Source organism: Ahaetulla prasina, chromosome 10 (assembly GCF_028640845.1).
Source record: "Ahaetulla prasina isolate Xishuangbanna chromosome 10, ASM2864084v1, whole genome shotgun sequence".
Lineage (NCBI taxonomy): Eukaryota > Metazoa > Chordata > Lepidosauria > Squamata > Colubridae > Ahaetulla > Ahaetulla prasina.
This window is the reverse complement of record NC_080548.1, coordinates 24,696,715-24,724,542: the sequence shown is the minus strand read 5'-3', so window position 1 is coordinate 24,724,542 and position 27,828 is coordinate 24,696,715. Positions and strand designations below refer to the sequence as shown.

The window sequence follows — 27,828 nt, the reverse complement described above, 5'->3', positions numbered from 1 at the left end:
TACCTTCCCACCAAAGGAAGGTCCCTATTTTTCTGCTTGCTTTTTAAAAAAAATAATTTTTATTAAACAATTTTTTTAAAAAAACAAAAAATAATTTTTTACAATTTTCTTCTTTTCAACAATTTTGCATCAGTAAACATTCCATACATATCCATTTTTCTCCCTTATTTCAATTTGCCATTTATACATATAGTTCATATATTGATTTATATACATACAGATAACCGTGTACTCAATAGCGATCATGCATTCTGTGTCCGTTCCATTTCCACTAGTATGTTACTGCATTTCAACTCCTACTACTTCCTCCTTTACTCTTTCCTTGCCTTTTATCCCTCTCCTCTAACCATTCGTACCATTTCTCCCATATCATAGAGTATTATGTTTCTTCCTTTATTTTGTAAATTTGTCCATCTATGCACACTCCAAAACTTTCCTAATTAAATTTTCTTCTGTTTTTCTACTTGCATTTTTTACTTCTTTCGAACTGCTAGGTTGGCAGAAGCTGGGACAAGTAACTGGAGTTCACCCTATTGCGCAGCACTAGGGATTCGAACCGCTGAACTGCCAACCTTTCGATCGACAAGCTCAGCGTCTTAGCCACTGACCCACCGCATCATATACACAGGCACAATATTTTGGGTGAAAGTACAGATATTACACAATATTTTGGGTGAAAATACAGGGAGTAGTTATAATCTAACTTAAAAAGGGGATTTATGACCCAGAAGCAAATCCCAATCACTGGTCATGTGACCACTCTTTGGTTGCTTAGCAAGGTGGCCACACCTATGGCCACTTGCCATGTCCTGCAGTTACATATGATATACTTTTCCACACCGGACCACCCCAACGAAGCTATCGAAGTGTTGTCCCGGTGTCTGGAAGCCGTACGGGTCTGGATGGGGAGAAACAGGCTCAAGCTCAATCCCTCCAAGACAGAGTGGCTGTGGATGCCGGCATCCCGGTACAGTCAGCTGCAACCGTGGCTGACTGTTGGTGGCGAGTCAATGGCCCCGATGGAGAGGGTACGCAACTTGGGCGTTCTCCTGGATGAACGGCTGTCCTTTGAAGATCATCTGGCGGCCGTCTCCAGGAGAGCTTTTTACCAGGTTTGCCTGGTTCGCCAGTTGCGCCCCTTTCTAGACCGAGATGCCCTATGCACGGTCACTCACGCTCTCGTGACGTCTCATCTGGATTACTGCAATGCTCTCTACATGGGGCTCCCCTTGAGGTGCACCCGGAGGCTCCAGTTAGTTCAGAACGCGGCTGCGCGGGTGATAGAGGGAGCCCCTCATGGCTCCCATGTGACACCTCTCCTGCGCAGACTGCACTGGCTACCTGTGGTCTTCCGGGTGCGCTTCAAGGTTTTGGTGATTATCTTCAAAGCGCTCCATGGCATAGGGCCGGGATACTTACGGGACCGTCTGCTGCTACCGAATACCTCTCACCGACCCGTGCACTCTCACAGAGAGGGACTCCTCAGGGTGCCGTCGGCCAGACAGTGCCGGCTGGCGACACCCAGGGGAAGGACCTTCTCTGTGGGGGCTCCCACCCTCTGGAACGAGCTTCCCCCAGGACTTCGCCAACTTCCCGACCTCCGAACCTTTCACCACGAGCTTAAGACTCATCTATTTATTTGCGCAGGGCTGGACTAGATTTTAAATTCAAATTGGTTTTAATGGGGATTTTATTATTTTTATTATTATTGTTATTTTAATTATTTTAATTATTCGACCAATTATAATAAGTTTTTTAATGGATGTTTTATTTGTATTTATATATATGTTTTTATCTGGTTGCGAACCGCCCTGAATCCCTAGGGAGATAGGGCGGTATAAAAGTATGAAAAATAAATACAATAAATAAATAAATAAATGATGGTATTTTGCAATGATGTTCAAAAAACGGACACTTGATTTTTGAGAGGAAACAATTGGTTTTGCATCATGGCTGTAGTGTTCGCCCTTAAAACCATGGTGTTCACTTACTGGGTGACACCAAAAAGTTGTAAAATTGGGTCGGTCACATCCAGGGATGAAATGCTCCCGGTTCAGACCGGATCAGGTGATCCAGTAGTATGGGGGCGGGTAGTTTGGAGAACCGGTAGCAAAAATCTCTGCTCCCCCCTGCCTCCGGCCATGCCCACCCAATCGCCAGGTCCACACTCGGCTACTTGGCAGCTTGCTGCTTCTTTCAGGTTCGCCTTGCTTATATTTGTGCAGCTTCCTGAGATTTGGTGTGTTTCTGTAGTGTTTCGCTCTAACTACACAAACTGTATGTGGCAATGTGTGTGTGTGTGAGTGAGTCAGTTGTGTTGTGTGTGTGTGTGTGTAAAGTGTGAAAGTTGGGTTTTGAGCTTTTTGTGGCTGTGTGTGGTTCCTGCTTGTTGCAGGGGCCATTTTGGGTGAAGTGCAGCTGCTTTTACATTGTGTGTGAGTCGGTGGTGTTGTGTTGTGTATGTGTAAAGTGTGAAAGGTGTTTTTTGGTGCCTCTTATTGTTTTGCATACTTTGTTTATTATTTTTATTATTTATTGTTATTGGCCACGCCCACCCGGTCACCTGACCACCAAGCCACGCCCGCCAGTTAAGCCACGCCCACAGAACCGGTAGGGAGAATTTTTAGATTTCACACCCAATTTTACATGACCATGATGGCTTACAGTCGTTACCCAAGGACTAATTTTTCCTTTGAAACAGATCATGAACAATTGGGGGGTGTCAAAAAGGAGAGGGTTAAAAAAAAAGGCAATAATGGCGACCATCATTATGAAATCCAAACCACACTTTTCTTTATGTACATTGTGCTAAAAGGGGACAAACCATCACACATCATTGAGGCCAATATTTGTGCTTTTTGTTTAATCACCAACACCCTGTGGATAAAGCTTACACTGTAAACAATTCCTGTTGGCTTTATGTTGTTTTCTTATCGGCACATCGCATTAACATAATTTTAATGCTGAATTAAAACAGGATAATTAAAGCATCAGCCAAGTTAAAAAAAAAATGTATAACCTGTTTCTAAGTGGCCTGGAATTTTTGTTTGTTTGTTTGTTTGTTTGTTTGTTTACATTTATACCCCGCCCTTCTCCAAAGACTCAGGGCGGCTTACAATGTATAAGGCAATAGTCTCATTCTATTTGTATATTTTTTTTACAAAGTTTTTGATAGAAGCAGACACAAAAACAGGTACAGATATATTATATTGGAGGTCTAGCCGTTCTGAGGCTGATCGGACACTAGTGAAGTCCTATACTAGGACTTACCTAGTGGCATTGAGGGAAGCGAGGCGTTGCTACGCCTCCTCCCTCATTGCGTCGGCAGATAACCGCCCAGCCGCCCTGTTCCGGGTGACTCGTTCCCTCCTTCATCAGGGGGAGCGGGATGACCCGCTGCAGGGACGTGCTGAGGAGTTTAACGGTTATCTATACGATAAAATCGTTCAGCTGCGGGACGGGTTGGACCAAAATTGCGGTGACCCTGGTGAGGTGCCCGAGGGTGGTCTTGGTGACATTGTCTGGGATGAGTTTGACCCTGTGGCTCCCGAGGACATGGACAGGTTGTTGGGTAGGCTGAATGCCACCACGTGTTTACTGGACCCGTGCCCCTCCTGGCTGGTGCTGGCCACCAGGAGGTGACACGAGGCTGGCTCCAGGCGATTACGACCGCTTCTTTGGTGGAGGTGTCTTTCCGGCCGCCTTGAAAGAGGCGGTGGTGAGACCCTCCTTAAGAAGCCTTCCTGACCCGCTGTTTTAGGTAATTATCGTCGTCTCCAACCCGCTCGCGAAGGTTGTAGAGAGTATGGTGGCATATCAGTTTCTACACCTGGATGAAACCGTCTATCTAGACCTGCTCCAGTCCGGTTTCCGCCCGTTACAGCACGGAGACGGCTTTGGTCGCGTTGGTGGATGATCTCTGGAGGGCCAGGGATAGGGGTTGTTCCTCTGCCCTGGTCCTATTAGACCTCTCAGCGGCTTTCGATACCATCGACCATGGTATCCTGCTGCGCGGTTGGAGGGATTGGGAGTGGAGGCACCGCTTATCGGTGGTTCTCCTCCCATCTCTCCGGCCGGTCGCAGTCAGTGTTGACAGGGGCAGAGGTCGGCCCGAGGTGCCTCACTTGTGGGTGCCGCAGGGTCGATCCTCTCGCCTTCTGTTTAACATCTACATGAAGCCGCTGGGTGAGATCATCAGTGGTTTCGCGTGAGGTATCAGCTGTATGCGGATGACACCCAGCTGTACCTTTCCACGCGGACCACCCCAACGGTTATCAAGTGCTGTCCCGTGTCTGGAGGCCGACGGGTCTGGATGGGGAGAAACAGGCTCAAGCTCAATCCTCCAAGACAGAGTGGCTGTGGATGCCGCATCCCGGTACAGTCAGCTAACCGCGGCTGACCATCGGTGGCGAGTCATTGGCCCCGGCGGAGGGGTGCGCAACTTAGGCGCCCTCCTGATGAACGGCTGTCTTTAGAAGACCATTTGACGGCCGCCTCCAGGAGAGCGCTTACCAGGTTCGCCTGGTACGCCAGTTGCGCCTTTCTGGACCGGGATGCCCTGTGCACGGTCACCACGCACTCGTGACGCCTCGCCTGGATTACTGCAATGCTCTCACATGGGGCTCCCCTTGAAGGGCATCCGGAGGCTGCAGTTAGTCCAGAATGCAGCTGCGCTGGATGATAGAGGGAGCCCTCGTGGCTCCACATAACACCCATCCTGCGCAGGCTGCACTGGCTACCTGTGGCCTTCGGGTGCGCTTCAAGGTGTTGGTGACCACCTTTAAAGCGCCCATGGCATAGGGCCGGGTTATTTACGGGACCGCCTACTGCTACCGAATACCTCTCATCGACCCGTGCGCCTCACAGGAGGGACTCTCAGGGTGCCGCCAGCGAGGCAATGTCGCCTGGTGGCGCCCAGGGAGGGCCTTCTCTGTGGGGCTCCCACCCTCTGGAACGAACTGCCCCGGGACTTCGCCAACTTCCGGACCTTCGGACCTTCCGCCGTGAGCTCAAAACATACTTATTTCATTGCGCAGGACTGAGTTAGGTTTTAATTAATGGGTTTTAAGTGGGTTTTATTTTTATATTTTAATTATTTTAATTGTTAGGCTTCATAATAAGTTTTTTAATTGTTTTTTAGATTGTATTTATCTGTTTTTTAAATGCCTGTAAACCGCCCTGAGTCCTGTGGGAGATAGGGCGGTATATAAATTTGAACAATAAATAAATAAATAAATAAATAAAATTAGATATAGTTATTGATGATCTACGATAGATTCAGATATCTTGATCCTCTGTATGTAGGTGTATATCTTCATTGCATATTCAACCTCTGTAAGTTACTATCAGATGCTGACCAATGCCTTTTTTAACTATTACACAGAGACACATACACACACACACAGATTTATACACACATACATACACATAATTTAAGTAATATGTCGTATTATATTATTGCTGCCTGAGCGTGAAAATAGATCGAGTTCTTCAGGAAGGAAACATGCTCCGATGACTAGCAGAAAGTTTATTCTCTAAAGTGAGTCAATCAGGAAGGACAAAATTGTCTCTTTAACATAACACACGCTTGAATCCATAAATATAACTCTGGCTGATTGATGAGAGGCAGATCAATTTTAATTGGCAAGTAAGCCAGGGGTGGATTTAATTTTTTTTTAGCAAGGGGTTCTCTACCTGGTTGCTGGGTGGGTGTGGCCATGGTGGGCGTGGCCTAGTCGGCCTCCTGCACCATGGCGGGGGGGGGTGTTTTTGCCCTCCCCGGCCTCTGGAGGCTTTCCTCAAGCCTCCAGGAGGGTGAAAATTGCCTCCCCAGGCTCTGGAGGCCCTCTGGAGGCCAAAAGGCCTGTTTTTCGCCCTCCTCGAGCCTCTGTGTGTGTCTTGCACTTACTTGCATCCAAAACGGGCCATGTGGGGACTCCTGGGAGAGGAGGAGCGCGGTGGGCAGGACCAGCCAGGAGTGGGATTTAGGGGTTTTCCGCACTGCACAGAATTTTAGCTAGAGGTTCTCCTGAACACCTGTGAACCCCCAGCAGCCACGCCCAAAGTAAGCACTATCAAAGAGAGAAACTGTTCTTTTTAAAAGTGAAATTATCTGGGGAGCTTTTTTGAGGGGAGGGATAGTATTTATCTCAAATATTTATTTCCTAATTGAGAAGATGGTGAGTCAGATAGATACAGCTACTGTAGTCCCTGACTTATGGCCACAATTGACCCCAAATTTCTGTTGTTAGATGAGATTATGTCAAATGAGACATTTGTTAAGTGAGTTTTGCTCCATTTTACCACCTTTCTTGCCTCAGTTGTTAAGTTGAAAAGTTACTAAGCCGGTTGTTAAGTGAATCTGGCTCCCCCATTAACATTGCTTGTCAGAAGGTCGCAAAAGGGGATCACATGACCCTGGGACACTGCAGCCGTCATAAATGTGAGTTCATTGTCAAGCAACCAAATGTAAATCACGAGACCATGGGGAGGCTGCAATGTGTCGTGTCCCACTCCTCCTCTGACGGCCAGGTCTGGGAAGTCTGTATCAAGTGTGGCCACGAAGCCTCTGCAGCTTTGCCAAATTCCTGTCAGAGTTCTCAGGGCAGGCAGGAATCCAAGGTGTGACTTCAGCAAACCAGATGAGACTTTGCTTGACTCAAGGAATGCCAAAAAGCAGATCCTTTATATAGGCCATGGGGTGTGGCTCCATGACTCAGCACTTATCCAGGCCTGCCCCTCCCTTCCTTTTGCTGACGTCGCCTCACCATTCTCCGGAAGCGAGGATCTTTCCACTTTTCGTCTTCCTCCTCAACTGCCGGCAATTCTAGCTCGTGGCTGGCTTCCTGCTCACATGCTATAGGAGGGAGGTTTGTTTGCTCAGTCTGCCCGGGCATGGTGCCAGGGCTGGGGGCTGGAGGCATGCCAGGCCATTCTTCTTCACTATCAGTCTCTGGCTGAGATAGCAGGAGATGGGAGGGGCCCGGCTGCGGAGAGGAGGGCGGACGAGGCACAACACAATGGTTGTAAGTGTGAAAAACTATTTTCATTGCCATTGTAACTTCGGATTGTCACTAAATGAACTGCTGTAAGTCAAGGACTACCTATAGTAGCGGGGAAGGTCACAAAAGGTGATATTATGACTTTAGGACACAACAATGGTCATAAATATGAACCAGATGCCAAGTGCCTGAATTTTGATGCCGTGATCTTATGGATGCTGCAAAGATTGTAACTGTGACTAACGGTCATAAGTCCCTTCTTTCAGTGCTGTTGTAACTTAGAATGGTCATTAAATGAACTGTTGTAAGTCGAGGATGACCTGTATATGTTATTGGGTTCTTCAGCCAAAAAGAAAGAAAAGCAAAATAGATTTGGAGAATCATCATTTATGATTTGCAGGCAGCAATGGTGACAGAACATTCAAGCTTTGACAAGTATTCTACCAGAAGTGTCTTCTGTATACACTCAGAAGCCTGGAAACGGTGTCCAAGGGCCCCTATCATGTCCTTGACTTATAGGTCTGTATAACAAAGCAATAAGTCAAGACAACAGCCTTCTAAACCCATCACCAGCTTCATTCACCCTTGGAGAAGCAGCCATTTTGATTACATGTATGATCCATGCACTGGGACCAAAACTCAACCGTCTATCATACCGAAGAGTCACTAATACTATCTACTGATTTCCATCGCAATGTCAAGCCTGAAATTGATTGGGGTATGGGATTGTTTGCATCCTTGGTCATTTTGACATGCATTTGGCTTGGCACATTTGGGAGCTGAGTGGGGAGGGATGGAGCCTTCAGTCAAAATAGCATTCCTAACTGACGAGTCAACCACATTCCAATGTCTGGCTGATCAGAGAAGGAGAAAGAGAGATGTAGCCGAGCAACCAGCTCCCATCTTGCTTGGACAATGTGTTTGTTTTGGAAACTTGAGAAACTGAAACTTATATTGGGGTGAAAAGCCTGGGAACTTTAGTACTGGCTTTTCACCACTTAGTGACAATATGATGTATCTAAATAAATGTGTGCTTTGAGAAAACAGAATGGCTCGGAGTTTAAATTATGATGGATGCGTTACTTGGAACCTGACACACAATGCGAGAAAAACTTGCCTGCAGAAGTTGTGAATGCTCCAACACTGGAAATTTTTAAGAAAATGTTGGATAGCCATTTGTCTGAAATGGTGTAGGGTTTCCTGCCTGGGCAGGGGGTTGGACTAGAAGACCTTCAAGGTCCCTTCCAACTCTGTTATTATGTTAAACTGTTGTGTTTGGGGAGGTGGGGGCTGGGAAAGGTCTCCCTTTTTCGGCCTTCCATCCTTCCATCCTTCAGTAAAATAAGGACTGTTGTTGGGGGCAATATGCCGACTCTGTAAAACCGCTTTAGAGAGATCTGGAAAGCACTGTGAAGTCTAAGTGCTACTGCTATTTTGGTACAGTACATGAAGCTCCGGTGTTTCCGAAGGCATCGGAGTCAGCATCTTCTGGAAGCATCCCAGGCCCCTAGGTGTGTCTTCCTCAGATAGCTGAGCATTTTGCTACACTACATTTAACTGCGTGGACTCTATTCTGTCAACAAAAACAGCCTCATCAATCAGCCAGACTTCCACCGCAGATCAACCGGCTGCAGAGTTGCGTGGCGCAAAAGCAAACAGGGTGATGTTATCTGATAAAATATCCCAAAGGTCAGGGATTGGTTAGAGGGGAAATGGGGCCAGTAATGACTTCTCTGACAGTTACCTGGCCAATGAAAGAGGAATATTGACCAAATTTCTGTTTGACCTCCCCTGCCTACAGCTGTTGTTTGCCTTCCCTCTAAGTGGCGGGCACAGTTCACTCTCCTCACCCCGACTCCTTCCTCCAATGGTGTTTTTTGATTTGCTGATGGCTGGTATCTTTAAGTGCCACTAAAACAAGTTGATGAAAGATGCTTCACCCAGGAAGAGGGTGTAAGAATGACTTGCAAAGTAATCCCATTTGCATGCCTAGCATTTGACAAGGAAAAAGGTACCAACTCTACCTTCATTCTTCAAATTGTAATTTTCTCTGGTACTTAATAATTTGGCCGAAGGGGAGGCAGATTTTCCAAATCAGCCTGGATTATCTGGATTATAGTATTACAACACGGGTATATGGCAGGGGTGAAATGCTCGTGGTTCACACCAGATCGCCCAATCTGGTAGCAATGGTGGTGGGTGGTTTGGAGAACCGGTAGCAAAAATCCCTGCCCCCCCCCCACCGCCCATGCCCAGCTGAACCGCGTGATCATCCGATGTTTTTTTTTTTTTACTTTTAAGTAAAATAAAATTTAAAAAGTAAAATAAAAGCTTCTGATGATCAGGTGGCTCAGCTGGGATCGTCAGCCTTTTAAAAGCATTTTTTCTACAACCTCTTCGGCCTAAGAGGTTGTAAAAAAAATGCTTTTAAAAGGCTCTTCTGATGATCCCAGCTAAGTTGCCTGATCGTCAGAGGCTTTTTTTTCTTTCAAAGGCAAAAAAAAATGCTTTTAAAAGAAAAGAAAAGCCTCTGATGATCAAGCAACTCAGCTGGGATCGTCAGAGGAGCCTTTTAAAAGCATTTTTTCTACAACCTCTTCGGCCAAGAGGCTATAGAAAAAAGGCTTTTCAAAGTAAAAAAAAAAGTTGGCGACAGCCACCCAGTTACATTATCCCCCCCCACACCAAGCCATGCCCACCAAGCCACACCCACAGAACCGGTAGTAAAAAAAAATGGATTTCACCACTGGTCATACCCAATTTTATGAGCTTTTTTTTTTTTTAACAACACACTAACAAATGGTCTCAGTTCTCCCAACACATTAAGTCACATTCACAAAAACACAGCTACAAATCAAGCTGAGATTGCTGGATTTAACGTATTTGGCTGAACATATCAATCTCTACTCTGAGAAGCACAGAAGGAAAACTGTATGTGGAATTATCACTTAATTTATTTTGAAGAATTGATTGGCGATAGATCTCACATGGCTGGAACTGGTAAGCTAGAGAAGTAACTGTGCCGTGGCAGAAGATACAACGCAAGACAATCTGATGGGCCTAGGTAGAAAATTAGGGTTGTCTAGTCGGGAAGATCTCTGGCCTGAAAAAAGGCCTATTTGTCAGAATTGAAAGAACCCAACTATATGAACAAGTCTACGGAGATGCTCAGTCATCCCAAGTCGTAGTTGTCCCAAAGGTGCTTTTTGAGCTGAAGAAGCTTCTGGGATGAGAAGTGAAACATCTTTAAAGAAAAACAAGAAAGTCCCGTTGCCTCTTTGAGAAAAAAAGTCAGGGGTGGGCTGCTGGGGGTTCGCAGGGGTTCGGGAGAACCTCTAGCTAAGATTCTGTGCAGTTCGGAGAACCCCCAAATCCCACTCCTGATTGGCCCCACCCACCCCTCCCCTCCCCTCCCAGGAGTCCCCACGCAGCCCGTTTTGGATGCAAGTAAGTGCAGGGCGCACACGGAGGCTCAGGGAGGGTGAAAAACAGGCCTACCAGTAGTTCGGGAAGGCCAAAAATGGGCCCGTTTCCACCCTCCAGAGAGCCTCTGGAGGCTGGAGAGGCTGTTTTCACCCTCCTGGAGGCGCAAGAAAAGCCTGCGGAGCCCAGTGAGGGCAAAAACGCTCCCACCACCACCATGGTGCAAGAGCCCGACTAGGCCACGCCCACCCTGCAACCGGGCAGAGAACCCCTTGCTAAAATTTTTGAAACCCACCCCTGAAAAAAGCATCCATCTGAACAAGTTTGAGCTGCTCTATAATAGTCTCTAAGGGGTGGATGGATTGAATATCAGAAAGAGAAGAGCAAGCTTTAGCAATCATGAAAAAGACCAGTGAATTAGGTTCGTATGTTGAAAGCTGACCATTCTACGATATACTTCCTGCTGTTGACTTGGACACACACCATATAAACATAAATACTGGCTTTATTAGCCCTTTATCCTATTTCATCTTTCTCCTTTTACCGCGCAGAACTCTGAGATTCTTGGCTGTTAAAAAGAAAGCCCTTTTTTTTAAAGACACACCCAATTCTAATCCCTTTCTACTCCCTAGCGGGAGACTCCTGATCTCTGGAAACTTGAGTAGATCAGTGCTTTAGAGCAGCATACTGGATGCTGTCTTCTGATTCAGAATCTGTTTCAAAGTAAACGTTGATGGGACGGGAACGTGGCGCTAGATTCACCAAGGAAGAATAGTGCAGTTCCTCTTCTTCTTTCTTCGCCACATTCTCATAATCCATCTTGGTGTCATTCTGAAACAGGAAGAGAAGGAACTTGGTTAGGTAAAGGGTATTAGATTCGGGTGAACGTTATACAGGTAGTCCTCGACTTACGACCACAACTGAGCAGTGGTTCAAATCTACATTTTTTTTACTACCGGTTCTGTGGGCGTGGCTTGGTGGGTGTGGTGTGGCTTGGTGGGCGTGGCAGGAGAAGGATACTGCAAAATCCCCATTCCCTCCCCACTCCAGGGGAAGAATTTTGCAAAATCCCCATTCCCATCCCACTCCAGGGGAAGGATATTGCAAAATCCCCACTCCACTCTGGGGCTGGCCAGAGGTGGTATTTGCCAGTTCTCCGAACTGCTCAAAATTTCTGCTACTGGTTCTTCAGAACCTGTCAGAACCTGAAGTCCCTGCTTGAGCAGGGGGTTGGACTAGATGACCTCTTAGGTCCCTTCCAACTCTGTTAATCTGTCCCATACTCTCATCAAGGTGGTATTCACTTACCTTCTCTACCTCTTAGCAAATGGGAGCACACGTGCCACCTCAGCACATGCGCAGGACCTTTTGCGCATGCGCAGAGCGTCAAAAACGGGACATGATGATGTCTGGGCAGGTGGATGGAGCTTCCTGCAGCCGCCGCTACCGGTTCTCCCGAACCGGATAGAACCGGCTGAATAGCACCACTGACTCTCATTATTACAGATTTAAAAGCGCTATCATCTCTCTCTGTCATCTCTTTAAAATGGCGCCTTTAAAGATGAAGGAAAATCGGCTTACAAAAAGGTGCGTACAGCAACACAAAAACATGGAGAAAATGTGCAGGCCGATTGCAAACAGAGATCTTTGCGGAACTTCCATTTTCCAAATAAACCTACACACTCATGCAGGAATGGACTGAAGAAGATTTCATGGGGAACATGGGGAATCAATCAGCCCAGACTGCCCATCCTCATGATTCAGTTTCTGCTTTACATGTTGCTAAAAAAAGCTGCAGGAACTTTATGAAAATAGAAGCTGGCAAGCGCAAGAAGGAAGAGTATCAACAGCAAAAGCCCTTGGGACCACAATCATAGAGTAGAGAAACTTAGCCCAGAAAAAGGGAAGCACATGTTTGTCTTCTTAAGAGAAATAAATGGCTATTTCAAGGGCAATTATTTCTCATGAATCGGTACCAACAAAACAAAAAAATAAGTCTGAAAAGAAGAAGCTGAATCAAAAGACCATGACTTTCTCATAAACTGGATTTCAGATTTCAACATCTCAAGCCAGCACGTCTCCAGGCAAGCTGCCTGGGGGGTGATAGAAGCTGTAGTCCAAACGTATCCGGTGAGGATCCCATCTGGTGGCTCCTATATACATTAGTGGCCAAAATTGTATTTTTGAGGTTTGATGGCTAATAACACCACTTTTTTGGGCGGAGTTTCAAGATAATCCTATTCCACTGCTGGAATGGCCTGGGAATAGCCCAGATTTTAACCCAATTGAAAATCTATGGAGCCGACTAAAGAAACTTGTTAGTCAGAAGTGACCCAGCAATAAAACCCAGTGACTAGAAGCAATCATTCAATCTTGGTTTCACATTATAACAGCTGCAGAACTCAAAGACTTGGTTAACTCCACGGGAAGACATTATAAGGCCGTAATTCATGCTAAAGGTTACCAACAAAATATTAATTGATACGGTGATCATTTTTGTATACCTCATTTTTTCTATGGTGATAATTTTTGTATATCGCATTTTTTCTACGGGTTTCACTTTTTTTCTTTATACTGTAACTGCTATTCTGATAATGAAACCTTCATAAAAGTTACTGCATTACATTCTTGATTAAATTATCTTTCCATTGATATATAATTTTATGGTACTACTCCAAAAAAAGAAAGTGGTGTTATTAGCTAGTTTTAGAAATATACTTTTTCCAAAAGGTTTCCACAATTTTGGCCATCACTGTACTTGGCCCTTGTCTTTGAAATAGAAAATCGGTAGAAAATAATATTGAGTATTATCACCAAAAATGGCATTAGGAATGGATCACTTTGTAGGAGACTTACAGTATCTCTGTTCATCGGTATGAGCTACTTAAACCTTTCTATCTCTGGTATGGAATGAAAACGGGAAAGAAAAAGGACCTTTTGCCTTCCCCAAATAGATACCTTCCGTATGTGCTGGCTGAGCATTCTGAGATCTGCAACCCCAGCAATATCTGAGCTAGAGGGTCAAGAATGCCCTCCGTTCATAACCCACAGGGACCTGGCTCAAAAGATATATACCTTGGGGTGGAATGCAGGTTTCTTTACTACACTGTAGATCACGCTGTTCTCTGAGGAATCTAGTCCCAGGTTTGGCTGCATGACACTGCAATCAAGAAGACATTAACTGTGTGAGATTATTCGACGGCCTTGCTAGCATTTGTTTCTTCTCTTCAGAATAACTTTTTAAATACACACACACACACACACACACAAACATATCATAGGAGCTTTTCTTTTCGATATTTTATGATAGGTAGATGAGAGAGAGAGATAGGGATAGACAGATAAGAGATAGATAGATAGATAGATAGATAGATAGATAGATAGATAGATAGATAGATAGATAGATAGATAGATAGATGATAAATAGAGAGAGAGAGAGATGGATAGATAGATATAGAGAGATTAGGTAGATGATAAATAGAGAGATAGAGAAATAGAGAGACAGATAGGGATCTTATTTTCGGGAAAACACAGTAGATAGATGATAGGTAGATAGGTAGGCAGGGAGGGAGGGAGAGAGAGAGAGAGAAAGAGAGAGGGAATAAAACATGGAAAAGCAAAGCTCCTATGATGTCATAATAGAAGACAAATTTGTATCTCTACTTGACTTCTACTTTGTATATTTTTGTATACCACACCATCACCTAAATTTTCTTTCTTTCTTTCTTTCTTTCTTTCTTTCTTTCTTTCTTTCTTTTACTTAGGATCCACAAGAACTTTGCTCTAGCCTTCTTCATAGACTGGAACTAAAGTGACTTTGGAGCAAATACACTGAAAAATATGGCTATGGTTTCAAAGCTAGACCTCCTGTATAGCATTTCAGCAGCCAAGGAGGCAATCATTTGCTCTTTTGTATATCTAGTCAGCCTCATGGAGGTCTAATGGAGCCCTGTGTGAATCACAAACTGATCATCTTCGAACTGACATAATGTAGCCTCCTGTGGACGTAAGCCACTCCATCTCTGCAAGGCGACCTCAGTTGACCATTTCGGCCTGCGGATGCTCTGAAGTGACTTCCACTAAGCAAAGGGAAGCACACAACACTCATTCCACTGGTTAGACGAGCAGTATTGGGCATTTGATAAAGGACTTTGGACATAAGTTGTACTTCAGCGTTCACTGAATCCAAACACCCACTTCTAAGATCTGCAGATCCCTAATCTAAAGGACTTTATTTTGACCTCTGCATTGAACCAGAATTAACACCAAGGGTTGTCCAGGCCTGGTGGCATCAGTTGGGGGAGGGGGGCATTGTCAATCCATGGAAGCTCCTGATCTTGTGGCTGTTCTTTTTTCTCCTTCCTGCTCTTCACGTTCACGCTTCAAATGCACAAGGAGAAGCCCAGCTTGTCCATCTTCTCTGTTCTCCCAGAAGATACTGGAGATCCAAAGGGAGTGCCAGATAGATGGACCGTGGGAACCATGGTGAAGAGGAAGCAGTAGGCAAAATAAGGGAAAGGGCAGAACTTATCAAGAATCTTCTAAAAGCTGAAGCCAGCAGTCTATCCCTCATGATTTCTTAGATCCTTTCGTGCTTCATCATCACCATAGCTGGAATAAATAGTACAGTCCTGTAACCCACTGTGTGATCATTGTGGGCATGGCCTAGTCGGCCTCCTGCACCATGGTGGGGGGTGGCGTTTTTGTCATCCCTGGGCTCTGGAGGCTTTCCTCAAGGCTCTGGGGGGGGGGTGTGAAAACGGCCTTCCCAGGCTCTGGAGGCCCTCTGGAGGCCATAAACAGGCCCATATCTCACCTTCCCAAACTTCTGGTAGGCCTGTTTTTTGCCCTCCCCAAGCCTCTGCGCATGCCCTGCACTTACCTGCATCCAAAACGGCCCGTGTGGGGTTTCTTGAGGGGAGGGGAGGGGTGGGTGGGGCCAGTCAGGATTGGGATTTGGGGGGGTTCTCCGAACTGCACAGAATCTTAGCTAGAGGTTCTCCCGAACCCCTGCAAACCCCCAGCAGCCCCACCCCTGCTTCTAAGGTCCACGTTGAATAGGACATTTGGTTTGCTGAGTCTTATTTCAGCCTTTATCGCTTCATCATCACCATACCTGGAATAAATTGTACGGTCCTGTAACCCACTGTGGGCGAACTGGAGTCTTGCGTATGAAATGGTGCCGTCTTGCTCCTCATTCTGGCAGTCTAGGGGGCTGCCTCCTCTACCTCCATTTGGTCTGGAGTTGTTATTAGGTGGTACTTCTCGCTTGGCCTAAGGGAAGTGGGGAGGAAATCTCAATATTCTAGTCAGTTTCAATTCTGCAAGAACTGAATAAGTTAGACGAGAAAGAAAGAAAATCACCCCCAATTTCCTTCATTCCGTCTTCAGTACAGTTCCAATCTAGGAGCCACTATATTCTCTCTCTCTCTCTCTCTCTCTCTCTCTCTCTCTCTCTCTCTCTCTCTCTCTCTCTCCCCTCCCTCCCTCCCTCTTCCTCTCTCCCCTCTCTCTCCCCCTCCCCTCCCTCTCTTCCTCTCCCTCCCTCCTTCTCCTTCTCCTTCACCTCCTCTTTCTCCTTCTCCTCTTTTTCCTTCCCCTTCCCTTCTCTTTTCCCTCCCTCTTTCTTTCCTACCCAATTACTGCAGGTTACAGGGTTGCCGTCTTCCACTACATCTCATTCTCATTCACTAAACAGGGGCGAAGTATTATAGGCCAATAACACAATCGCTGGGTTTGAGAGAAGGAGGCCCAATTAGGGTGTTAGAACTGGAAGGGAGCTAAAAGGCCCACAGATCCTCCTTAATGCCCTCTCCACCTCTACTGTACCATAGAAAACAATAGAAAGGGATTCTTAACCTTCCTCACAAAAAATGAGCCTGTCCCCTGTGCACTGCCAATGTCTGAACGTGTGGTTTTCTTCCTGCAAGAAGAGAAACAGAATTAGGTCACCTCCAAGCCATGGTTTTGGAGCCAGTTCACGGGATGGATGCTGGGATGCCATTGGGAACATGCTGCTGTTCCTGCGAGATGGACCCAGTCCTTCCAGAAGTGCGGGTTGCTTCTTCAAAACTATAGTGGTTATTTATTTTTTTATTTATTATTTACATTTATATCCCGCCCTTCTCCGAAGACTCAGGGCGGCTTACATTGTGTAAGGCAATAGTCTCATTCTATTTGTATATTTATATACAAAGTCAACTTATTGCCCCCCCAACAATCTGGGTCCTCATTTTACCTACCTTATAAAGAATGGAAGGCTGAGTTAACCTTGGGACTGGTGGGACTAGAACCTGCAGTAATTGCAAGCAGCTGTGTTTAATAACAGGCTTCTTACAGCCTGAGCCACACCGCGGCTGGTTCTGTTGTGGTCCATCAGCAGCCTACGGAGCTGGCAACAGTCAGACAGCAATGAGGCTGAGGTGAGGCCAGGGCCATTGGGGAGTGATGTGCGGACTCCAGAGACTGATAGTGAGGCAGAGGAACAGGAGGAGGCAAGAGCAGCTCAGGCAGAGAGAACAACTCAGGAGTAGGGCCAAGAGATGATTGGCTCCTCCCATAAGGCCTAAAACAGACCAGCATCGGTGTTTCAGCTTTGTTGGAAAACAACGTTGTAGTTGCATCTTCTGCTTCATCCTCTGCTTCGTGTACGTCTTTGTTTTTGTGGCTTCTGGACGTTTGCCAGGAAGGGCCTTTGGCAGTTTGCCTAATTGGACTAAGGTTTGTGAGATAACTGAGGAATTTGTGTTGGGAGGCATTTGTTTTACTTTTGAGTTGAACAATGCTGGGAATGAAGTAATTCCCAGCTGTTCGAATAAAGTTTGTTTTTCCACAGACTAAATTTATTACTAACTACTTGGGCCTGGGTCACAACAGGTTCCTGCAGAGTTGTCAACACCCAATATAGACCATTGAACCCAATGTCATGCTGAACACCACTAGTAAGTTGCCCTTCTAAGCAGGGGTGGGCTTCAAAAATTTTAACAAGGGATTCTCTGCCCGGTTGGTGGGTGGGTGTGGCCATGGTGGGCATGGCCCAGTCAGCCTCCTGCACCACAGTGGGGGGGGGAGGGCATTTTTGTCATCCCTGGGCTCTGGAGGCTTTCCTTGCGCCTCTCTGAGGGCGAAAATGGCCTCCCCAGGCTCTGGAGGCCCTCTGGAGGCCCTCTGGAGGCCCTCTGGAGGCCAAAAACAGGCCCATTTCTGACCTTCCCAAACTTCTGGTAGGCCCGTTTTTTGCCCTCCCTGAGCCTGTGTGCACACTCTGCACATATCTGCATCCAAAATGGCCCATGTGGGGTCTCTTGGGAGAGGAGAGGGGGTGGGGCCAGCCAGGAGCGGGATTTGGGGGGGGTTCTCCGAACTGCACAGAATCTTAGCTAGAGGTTCTCCCGAACCCCTGCGAACCCCCAGCAGCCCACCCCTGCTTCCAAGATCCACATTGAATAGGACATTTGGTTTGCTGAGTCTTATTTCAGCCTTTGATTCAATTTGATTTTAATCTCCCTGGCCTAAATTAGACCGTCGTAAAGGTTTGGTTTGATTTTGATGGTATCTCACTTCTCCTCATATGGCTTTCTTTTGAAGTGTCCCCCATCAGCCAGTTATGGAGCAGAGAAGCTTGAAAATATTACTAAGTAAAAGTCTGCCTTAGAAAAAGTGGCGTTCCCCCACTATCCTTCATATCTGCAGGGCACCCTACTCTATCAGTAGGATGGTGGCCATCATAACTATTGTTGATCATTGCCTACAGGCCATTGACTCTCACTTACCATTTCTTCCAGCCATAAAGCAGCAACCCCAATGAGATAATAACGGCAAGAACCAGGCCAAGGCTAATCAAACTTTGTTTCATCACTGTAGCTCTGCTGTCTGCGCAGTACAAATGAAAAATAACAAAGATGAGCAGGATCTCGAATTGATTTTGTGCCAGCTTGAGTCCGTGACCTTATTTGTTCATCAAACCTATGCCAATCAATGGCCTATCATATTTCTATTCATATAGCTTGCATGCTCAGAGGAACCCAAATGCAGTAAATGATGGAACAACATTCAGCTGCTGCCATTTAGATGTTTTTATTCTGGACATAACTTTGCAGAGACTCAATTCTAAGTAAGGATAATAGTAAAAAAAGAAAGGCTTAAAGCTTAAATCTTATTTGCTGAATTCAACTAGACATAAAATTAATGGTATTTAATGTGCAATGTTCTCTGAACTCCTCCTGGCTTGAACATTCACGCCTACGTGTGAATGCACAAACACACAGATGCCCAAAATGTGTATAATTGAGACAAATGTATACACTGGGTCATGTGACCCAGTCACATGACCACCAAACCACGCCCACAGAATTGAATTTCACCCCTGAACTGTAACAATATTTTTCAAGGGAAATACTCACAGGATACACCGATGGTGATGAGCTGCGATTCCTTATTAGAGATGGAATTGAATGCTTCGCACAGATATTCTCCTGACTGCTCCACCTTAATTTTCCTGAGTACTAAGATTTTGGAATTCTCCATAAAGATTTCTTCTCCTTTCGAGTACCACTTGTAAGTAGTCACTGATGGGTAAGCATCGTTATCACATCTCAAATAGACATCCATGCCTTCAGTAACAGCTTTCTTATCTAGAGTTAGATGAACGTTACGAGGCCCATCTGTCAGAAAAAGAAAAAGTAACTCAATTTAACTCAGCATTTGTATATTTAATTCTCAGCATCTGTTGCAAGACAGCAGAATTTATAAGGACTCAGGAAAAGACATAGATGGAGAAATAGGCTTCTATATCCATTACTAGCTGATAACCCAGGGTTGCCCATTACTTATTTATTCCAATCCTATATTAGACAGGAAAAGCAACTTCAGCCTGACCCCTGATTTCGGTGAGGATTGAATTAGTTAAAAATGCTTTCCCTATGCCACATCAAGTAAAATGATACCACCTTGTTCTTTTGCTAGCTGATCCATGATCATTTGGTATGCTTTTTTCTGAACTTGATTTAGAAGGGGACGGAAAAGCGGCTTGGGCTGATTTTCCAGCACCTCATAATCAAAGCCTTGTTGAAAATGTCAGGACCAAATGTAATTTTCTAATGTTGGATTTTTTCCCCTTACCAGAGGGAGCCCCCTTATGGAGCACTGTGAAGCCGTTACCATGGTAACTCCACTGTTGCACAGTAGATGCCATTTTAAGGCAGTACAGTAGAAGCCATTTTAAGGCACAACAGGCTGCATCTTAACAGAACACACACACCAAGGGGTGTTAGGGGTGTCTTACGCCCACAGTATTTTTTTTCCAGAGAGTAAGTCATCTGTGTACCAAGTTTGGTTGAAATTGCTCAAGACGTTCCAGAGTTATGCTGGAACATACACAGAGAGAGAGAGCCATTATATATATATATATATATATGTTTGTTTTCTGAGGTTTTCGCGGGTGTTTGTATCTTTGATTATTCGGGTTTTCTCCCGCGTAAAATTGGAAGTGTCTTGGCGACGTTTCGACGAAGTCTCATTCGTCATCTTCAGGCTTCAGCTTCGTGCTTCTGGGAGCAAATATATATATATGTAGGTCTTTGGTTATTCGGGTTTTCTCCCGCATAAAATTAGAAGTGTCTTGACGATGTTTCGACAAAGTCTCATTCATCATCTTCAGGCTTCAGCTTCGTGCTTCTAGGAGCAATGTGTGATCGCAGCTGTTGCATGTGTGAGCAGCTGTTGAATGTGTGAACAGCTGCGATAACACATTGCTCCTAGAAGCATGAAGCTGAAGCCTGAAGATGACGAATGAGACTTCGTCGAAACATCGCCAAGACCCTTCTAATTTTACACGGGAGAAAACACAAATAACCAAAGACCTACATGCAAACATCTGCGAAAACCTCAGAAAACAAATACATACATACATACATACATATATATATATATATATATATATATATATATATATATATATATATATATATATATATATATATATATATATATATATATATATATGCAAAACACTGTTTTGTCAAGTCCATGGCCTTCGCTCATATAGCAATCACCTAAAAGCATCTGAGGATCTTAATCACCTTTCACTGTTATTTAGAACTGCAATTGATGACTGACAAGGGAGTCATCAGACAACAAATCTAATAGATCCTCCAGTCCTCCCTTGAATATGTCTTGCCCATTTTTTAAATCACTTATGGGGTCAAGATCACATCTGACAGCGGTACATTCCACTAGACTCCACTCAAATCACATCCAATATGGCAGACTACCCCATGTTCCGTGAAGTACAGCTTTCATTTTTCAAAGGAAGAAAGAAGAATTCTATGGCCACTATGGTAGGTTTTCCATTTTGTTGTTGTTGTCGGCTCCTGCCAAATGCCTGGACAAGTCCTTCAGTTTTCTTAATAAAATTTCAAAAATAGCTTCCCTTTGACTCTTTCCTAGGTCTGAAAAACAGGGATTGGCCTAAGGTCACCCAGATGGCTTTGTGCCTAAAGCAGTAACCAAGAATCAAACCTGAGTCCACAATGACTTCATCTACCGTGTTTTCCCAAAAATAAAACCCTGTCTTATATTTTTTTTGAACCCAGAAATAAGCACTTGGCCTTATTTTCAGGGAGGTCTTATTATTTTGGGGCACATGGAGCAAGATGGGGCTACTCTTGCCATCTTACCTGATTTCCAGCTCTGCGTTTAAATATTTTCAGGGAAGTCGTATTATTTTGGGGTGCGTGGAGCAAGATGGGGCTCCTCTTGCCATCTTACCTGATTTCCAGCTCTGCGTTTATATATTTTCAGGGAGGGCTTATTTTCAGGGGGAGGCTTTTTTTAGCTCATGCGCTCAAAAGCCCGATTGGGCTTATTATCAGGGGATGTCTTATTTTTTGGGTAAACAGGGTAGGAGAGAAAGCCCATTGAGCACAACAAGAATATGATGACTCGACATTGAAACTGTACTCACAATTCACTTCCAGCCTAATAGTTGGAGACTCTGCATTTGTTATGATGTTTTTTGATACACAACGGTAGATGCCAGAATCTATTGGCTGGGCATTCTGGATGAATAGAACCTTTTCTGTAGAGTTCAGTGGCAGGAGTTGCCCATCTTTATACCAGGTGTAGCTGAGTTCCTTGGGGTTGGCCATTCCCACACTACAAGTCAGGTGAACAGAATTGCCTTCGAGGACCAACCCTGAAGGTTCTCGAATGAGCTTGACATCTTTGGGGCCATCTGTAGGACAAAAGGAGAAATGCAAGCACAGAGAGTGATATCCTATTGCTCTTTAACATCTGGCCAGAGTGACCAGCATTGGAGGCAAACTTTAGCTACCCTGAACTGAATTGTTCAGGGTAGCTAAGTTTGCCTCAATGCTGGTCATAGCATTGGAGGCAAACTTTAGCTACCCTGAACTGAATTGTTCAGGGTAGCTAAAGTTTGCCTCCAATGCTGGTCATAGCATTGGAGGCTAATAGCATCCACTTTCATTTCTGAACCCAAAGCTATATACTCTTTAATTAAATCATTCTCAACTTTTTGACATACAACCACTCTAAAGCATATTTTTTTTTACTCATTTGTTTGCTTGTACATCATTGTAGGCGGCAATGCCCCACAATGATGTGATGATGCCAATATGAGATTGTGGTTGAAATATTGAACTTGGACTAAGAGAGGCATCAGCTACAGTCCAGCTTGGACTGTAGCATCAGCTACAGATGCTAATTGAGTGACTTTGGGCAATCATTCTCCCAGGGCTTTTACTGTGGAGAAAAATAGAAGTGAGAGTGCACCTGGGGCTCTTTGAAGTAAGGCAGGTTTATAATTCTATTAGAATAGAATAGAATAGAATGGAATGGAATGGAATGGAATGGAATGGAATGGAACGGAACGGAACGGAACGGAACGGAATGGAATGGAACAAAACAGAATAGAATAGAACAGAATAGTAAAATGAGAATAGAATAGAATAGAATAGAATAGAATAGAATAATGAGAAGAGAAGAGAAGAGAAGAGAAGAGAAGAGAAGAGAAGAGAAGAGGAGTAGAGTGAAAATATAATAGAATAGAATGGAATGGAATGGAATGGAATGGAATGGAATGGAATGGAATGGAATGGAATGAAACGGAATGGAATGGAATGGAACGGAACAGAACAGAACGGAACGGAACGGAATGGAACAGAACAGAACAGAACAGAACAGAATAGAATAGAATAAAATAGAACAGAATAGTAAAATGAGAATAGAATAGAATAGAACAGAACAGAACAGAACAGAACAGAACAGAACAGAATAGAATTCTTTATTGGCCAAGTGCGATTGCACACACAAGAAAATTATCTCCAGCACATAAGCTTTCAATGTACATGCAAGCAATAAGTGATAAATCATGATCAAAGTTATTATCAAAATACATTCATCGTAAATCATAAGATACAATACTTGGTGATAGTCATAGAATACTAAATAAGCAATCAACATAAATCATACTAGGATCCTAAATAAAACAATATACTTGTAGGATACAAGCAACGAAGTTATGTACAGTCATAAGAAGATAAGGAAATGGGTAATAGGAAAGATGAGAAGAATAAGGAATCAATAAAATGAAGCCAGGGTGCCCATAGCAGGTCTTCTGCTATATCTCCATCAGAATACCTCCCAAAGTTACAGCTGAAATTCTAATTCTAACACACCGAAAATGAGAAATGTTTTGAGCATATGAATATATCCATTTTAACATTTAAATTTAAATTCAGTCCAAAGTGAATTAATTAATCGAGTCACACCTTTTTTTTTAGAGTTGGTGTGCTACCCAAGAATGTGGTGTAGCTCTGAACCCAAACAAAATTGTGCTCCTTCAGTCTAAACGGAAAGATTTATAACTTGAGTTTCCTAAAATAACTTATTCCATGGTCAAGTTCTTATACTTTCTCTATCCAAGACTGGAATGGCCAATGCTCTTGTGGGTCCGTCCGTCCCCCCTCCACCCTGGGAACAATTTAGCAGCTTAAAGGCTTCCAGCTCATCATATAATTATTCTTACTTACAGAGGACATCTAAAGTGATGTTTGGGGAGGAAGTGCAGCCAACACTGTTACATGCTTCACATCTGTAAGAAGTGTGCAGTGCAGGTAACGCCAAGAACACCAGTGCCGAGTTCTGAGTCCTGCGCATGTCACTGCTTGACCCAAAAAATTTGTAATCGTTGTTGCTGGGGTAACTACTGCCCACAGAGCAGTTCAAAATGATTTTGTCTCCTTCCTTGATGGGCAAATGATTTAAATGAAAAAGTTGGACATCCTTGGGGCAATCTGCAAAACAAAATTGATAGGGTGTTGTTTTTGTTTTAATGCAGTAGATAAACTATAGAGTTCTCCGGCTTTTGGGAAAAGGTTCTTTGCGGTGGTGATTCAGAATTCTCTGAGGCAGGGGTCTCCAACCTTGGCAACCTTTCAGACTTCTGGACTTCAACTCCCAGAGTTCCTCAGCCAGCTTGCTGAGGAACTCTGGGAGTTGAAGTCCAAAAGTCTTAAAAGAGCCAAGGTTGGAGATCCCTGCTCTGATGCATCTCTGCCAAGTTATAGCCTGCTTTGAATTAGCAGAGGCGCTGGTTCCCGAGGCAGGTTGGTAGTAGAAATGCAGCAACCCCTATTTACTTCTTTGCTGAGATGGTGCAGTGTGCAATGGGCTACAGCCCACAAAATAGTGCAGTGCTGCGAATTGGGAGGGGAAAAAAATGTCAATAAATGAAAAGTATGTAATAAACAGCAGTTCCAGACGGAGATTTTGTAGGCTGGCCAGCTCATAATTAGAGCTACTTCAGAACGTTCTCTTTTGTTATCACTGTTAGGTAGGGAAGACAAATTGTATCATTCGAGGGACCTGTGAGTTTCGTCTCCAGGACTTCAGCATTGAAGAAAGAGTTCCATAACTTTGATAATTTTAGAATGAGAAAATTGCCACCAATTCAACTGCGATGGAATCTGGAAATCTGTATTTTACCTTTCCATATAGTGGCCCCCAAAGGACAATATATGGTTCTGTTTTTCTGAAGAAAACAGAAGGAGGAGGAGAGATATAAGACTGGGGCTGTGCCGCAATTAGTCTTCAATGGTTCTTTGGAGCTTGAATTAGGGGTGAAATGTTCCCGGTTCGGACCGGATCGTTTGATACGGTAGCAATGGTGGTGGGTGGTTCAGAGAACCGGTAGCAAAAATCCCTCCCCCCACCCATCCCCAGCTGAGCCACACGATCATCAGAGGCTTTTTTTTTTACTTTTAAAAGCATTTTTTCTTCGGCTGAAAAAATGTTTTTAAAAGTTAAAAAAAAACCCTCTGATGAGCAGGCAACTCAGCTGGGATCGTCAGAGCCTTTTAAAAGCATTTTTTCTACAACATCTTCAGCCAAGAGGTTGTAGAAAAAATGCTTTTAAAAGTAAAAAAAAAAGTTGGCCACACCCACCCAGTCAATTACCCACCCCCACCAAGCCACGCCGACAGAACCGCTTTTAAAGAAATGCTTTTAAAAGGCTCTGATGATCCCAGCTGGGTTGCCTGATTGTCAGAGGTTGTTTTTCTTTTCTTTGAAAGACAAAAAAATGCTTTTAAAAGAAAACAAAAGCCTCTGACTATCAGGCAACTCAGCTGGGATCGCCAGAGCCTTCTACAACCTCTTCGGCCGAAGAGGTTGTAGAAAAAATGCTTTTAAAAGTAAAAAAAAAGTTGGCCACACCCACCCAGTCAATTCCCCCCCCCCACCAAGCCACGCCGACAGAACCGCTTTTAAAGAAATGCTTTTAAAAGGCTCTGATGATCCCAGCTGGGTTGCCTGATTGTCAGAGGTTGTTTTTCTTTTCTTTGAAAGACAAAAAAATGCTTTTAAAAGAAAACAAAAGCCTCTGACTATCAGGCAACTCAGCTGGGATCGCCAGAGCCTTCTACAACCTCTTCGGCTGAAGAGGTTGTAGAAAAAATGCTTTTAAAAGTAAAAAAAAAGTTGGCCACACCCACCCAGTCACATTACCCCCCCCCCCCCGCCACCAAGCCACACCCACAGAACCGGTAGTAACAAATTTTACATTTCACTACTGGCTTGAATGGAGCACCATGCCACGGTGGGTTAAAACAACTGTGTCTTTTTCTCAACGTCCCCAGCAACACTGGGGAGCAAGACAGTGGAAAAGATCTCCTGCTAATGTATAAGCAATATGTTTAATCCATGTGGATTAAACAGCCTTCTGTTCTTTTTTTTTGTATAACTTCCAGGATCTGTTTCTACTTACAATGAACATTCAGTGTGACAGAGGCATTTGAATGGCCAATCTCGTTGCGGGCCACACAACGATATGTATCAGAATTCTTGGGTTGAATTGCCTCAAATTGCAGTTCCGATCCAGTCTTGATCATATCAGATGTGCTGCTTTTGTACCATTCATAAGCAGTGATGGGAGGGTTGCCGGTGGCTAAACATCTCAAAGCCACGTTGTCCTTTTCTCGGATGGGTGGTGGTGGCATCCTAATGTTGATTTTTGGCAGATCTGGGGGATTGAAAACAAAATCGATTTCAGGTTTTTAATTTATTTTAATTTATTTATTTTGTCACACAAGTATATATGAGCATAAGCATGAAATAACTATACAATATATAAGCATATATATAAGTATGGGTATGTAATAACTATATTAATTGGATATAACGAAAGGAAACAATAGGACAGGAACGGTAGAAGTGGTGGGATTCAGCCAGTTCGCACCACTTCGGGAGAACCGGTTGTTAACTTTCTGAGCAGTTTGATGAACTGGTTGTTGGAAGTAATCATTAGGGCAGATAACCGGTTGTTAAATTATTTGAATCCCACCACTGAACGGTAGGTACGCTGGTGCTCTTATGCACGCCCCTTACAGACCTCTTAGGAATGGGGTGAGGTCAATAGTAGACAGTTTTTGGTTAAAGCTTTGGGGATTTTGGGAAGAGACCACAGAGTCAGATAGTGTATTCCAAGTATTAACAACTCTGTTACTGAAGTCATATTTTCTGCAATCAAGATTGGAGCGGTTAACATTAAGCTTAAATCTATTGTATGCTCGTGTATTGTTGCAATTGAAGCTGAAGTAGTCTTTAACAGGAAGGACATTGCAATAGATGATTCTATGAGTTAAACACAGGTCCTGTCGAAGGCGGTGTAGTTCTAAATTTTCTAATCCCAGGATTTCAAGTCTGGTGGCATAAGATATTTTGTTGTATTCAGAAGAGTGGAGAACTCTTCTTGTAAAATATTTCTGGACACGTTCAATTGTATTGATGTCAGAAATCTGGTATGGGTTCCAGACAGTCGAGCTGTATTCAAGAATTGGTCTAGCAAATGTTTTATATGCTCTGGTTAGTAGAGTAATGTTTTCGGAGAAGAAGCTACGCAAGATTTTTTTTTGTGATGTAGTTGCAGTGGGCATTTTTGTAAGGCAGATGTTTGGCAATATCTTTCTCCTGAAGGGGCAAGGGGATAAATCAATTTGATGTGGACAAGAAAATGATAACAAAGCTGAGCATTGTAACTGAACCTGCAATTTTTGTTGTGTCATTGTATCTCTGTCTCTCTCTCTCGCTCTCTGTCTCTCTCTCTCGCTCTCTATCTCTCTCTTTCCTGATTTTATGATCTTTTTTGAGCATTAAACAAACACCATGGTTGTTAAGCAAAACCATTGTTTAGTATCAGCATTTTTTGCCAAAAACCAGGAAAGTTGGTTTCTGGAAAACTAACAATAGAAATAGCACTTAGACTTATATATCAGTTCACAATGCTTCACAGCCCTCTGTAAGCTGCTTGGAAAGTCAGCATATTGCAACAATCTGGGTCCTAATCTTACTGACCTCAGAAGGATGGAAGGCTGAATCAAGCTTGAGCTGGTCAGAGTCGAACTGCTGGCTGTGGGCACTGAAAAATTGGGTTTGGTTTATCTACAAGTATATACGGTAATATGTTTTTAAAGTACCCATATATTCTGTATCTACTTACTTTCAAGCCCATCCATGGATAAGCTGACCCTCACATTTTTAAACAAAGTACCATGAAAAATGGCTAATCCATGGATTGTCCACAGATAAACCACTTGCGAAAATTAAAACATACAAACATTTCTAGGGTAAGCTTACTGTATCTGTAGGTGACATAGTTTTCATGGGAATTTTAGTTAAAAATTCAAAGTTTGGCTTATTGGCAGATGAATGTATATGACGTTCCCTTTGGAAGATGAAAATATTTTCAGAAGAACTGGACAGTGAAGAGGCCTTAAGAGAGAATTGGTGTTCACCCAGTGATGGGTTGCTATCGGCTCGCACCGAATCAGGCGAACTGGTAGCGGTGGTGACAGGAGACTCCAACCACCAGCCCAAACACTTCTGC

The 27,828-nt window shown here is 44.1% G+C and overlaps 1 protein-coding gene across 3 annotated transcripts in view; it reads right to left on the bottom strand.

Moving 5' to 3' along the window:
* Positions 1-10,419: 10,419 nt before the first annotated feature.
* Positions 10,420-27,828, bottom strand: part of LOC131204794 (B-cell receptor CD22-like) — a 40,234-nt gene continuing 22,825 nt past the window's right edge. Inside the window, exons 6-14 of one of the 3 annotated variants that reach the window (XM_058196371.1) lie at positions 25,711-25,965; positions 23,477-23,740; positions 21,388-21,657; positions 18,827-19,087; positions 18,197-18,296; positions 16,284-16,347; positions 15,541-15,698; positions 13,500-13,584; positions 10,420-11,255 (exon numbers count right to left, since the gene is read on the bottom strand). In XM_058196371.1, the coding sequence (XP_058052354.1) occupies positions 11,091-11,255; positions 13,500-13,584; positions 15,541-15,698; positions 16,284-16,347; positions 18,197-18,296; positions 18,827-19,087; positions 21,388-21,657; positions 23,477-23,740; positions 25,711-25,965 (1,622 nt within the window). In that variant the 3' untranslated portion in view covers positions 10,420-11,090. The remainder of the gene's footprint in view (positions 11,256-13,499; positions 13,585-15,540; positions 15,699-16,283; positions 16,348-18,196; positions 18,297-18,826; positions 19,088-21,387; positions 21,658-23,476; positions 23,741-25,710; positions 25,966-27,828) is intronic. The other 2 variants (XM_058196372.1, XM_058196373.1) reach the window with 2 other exon arrangements.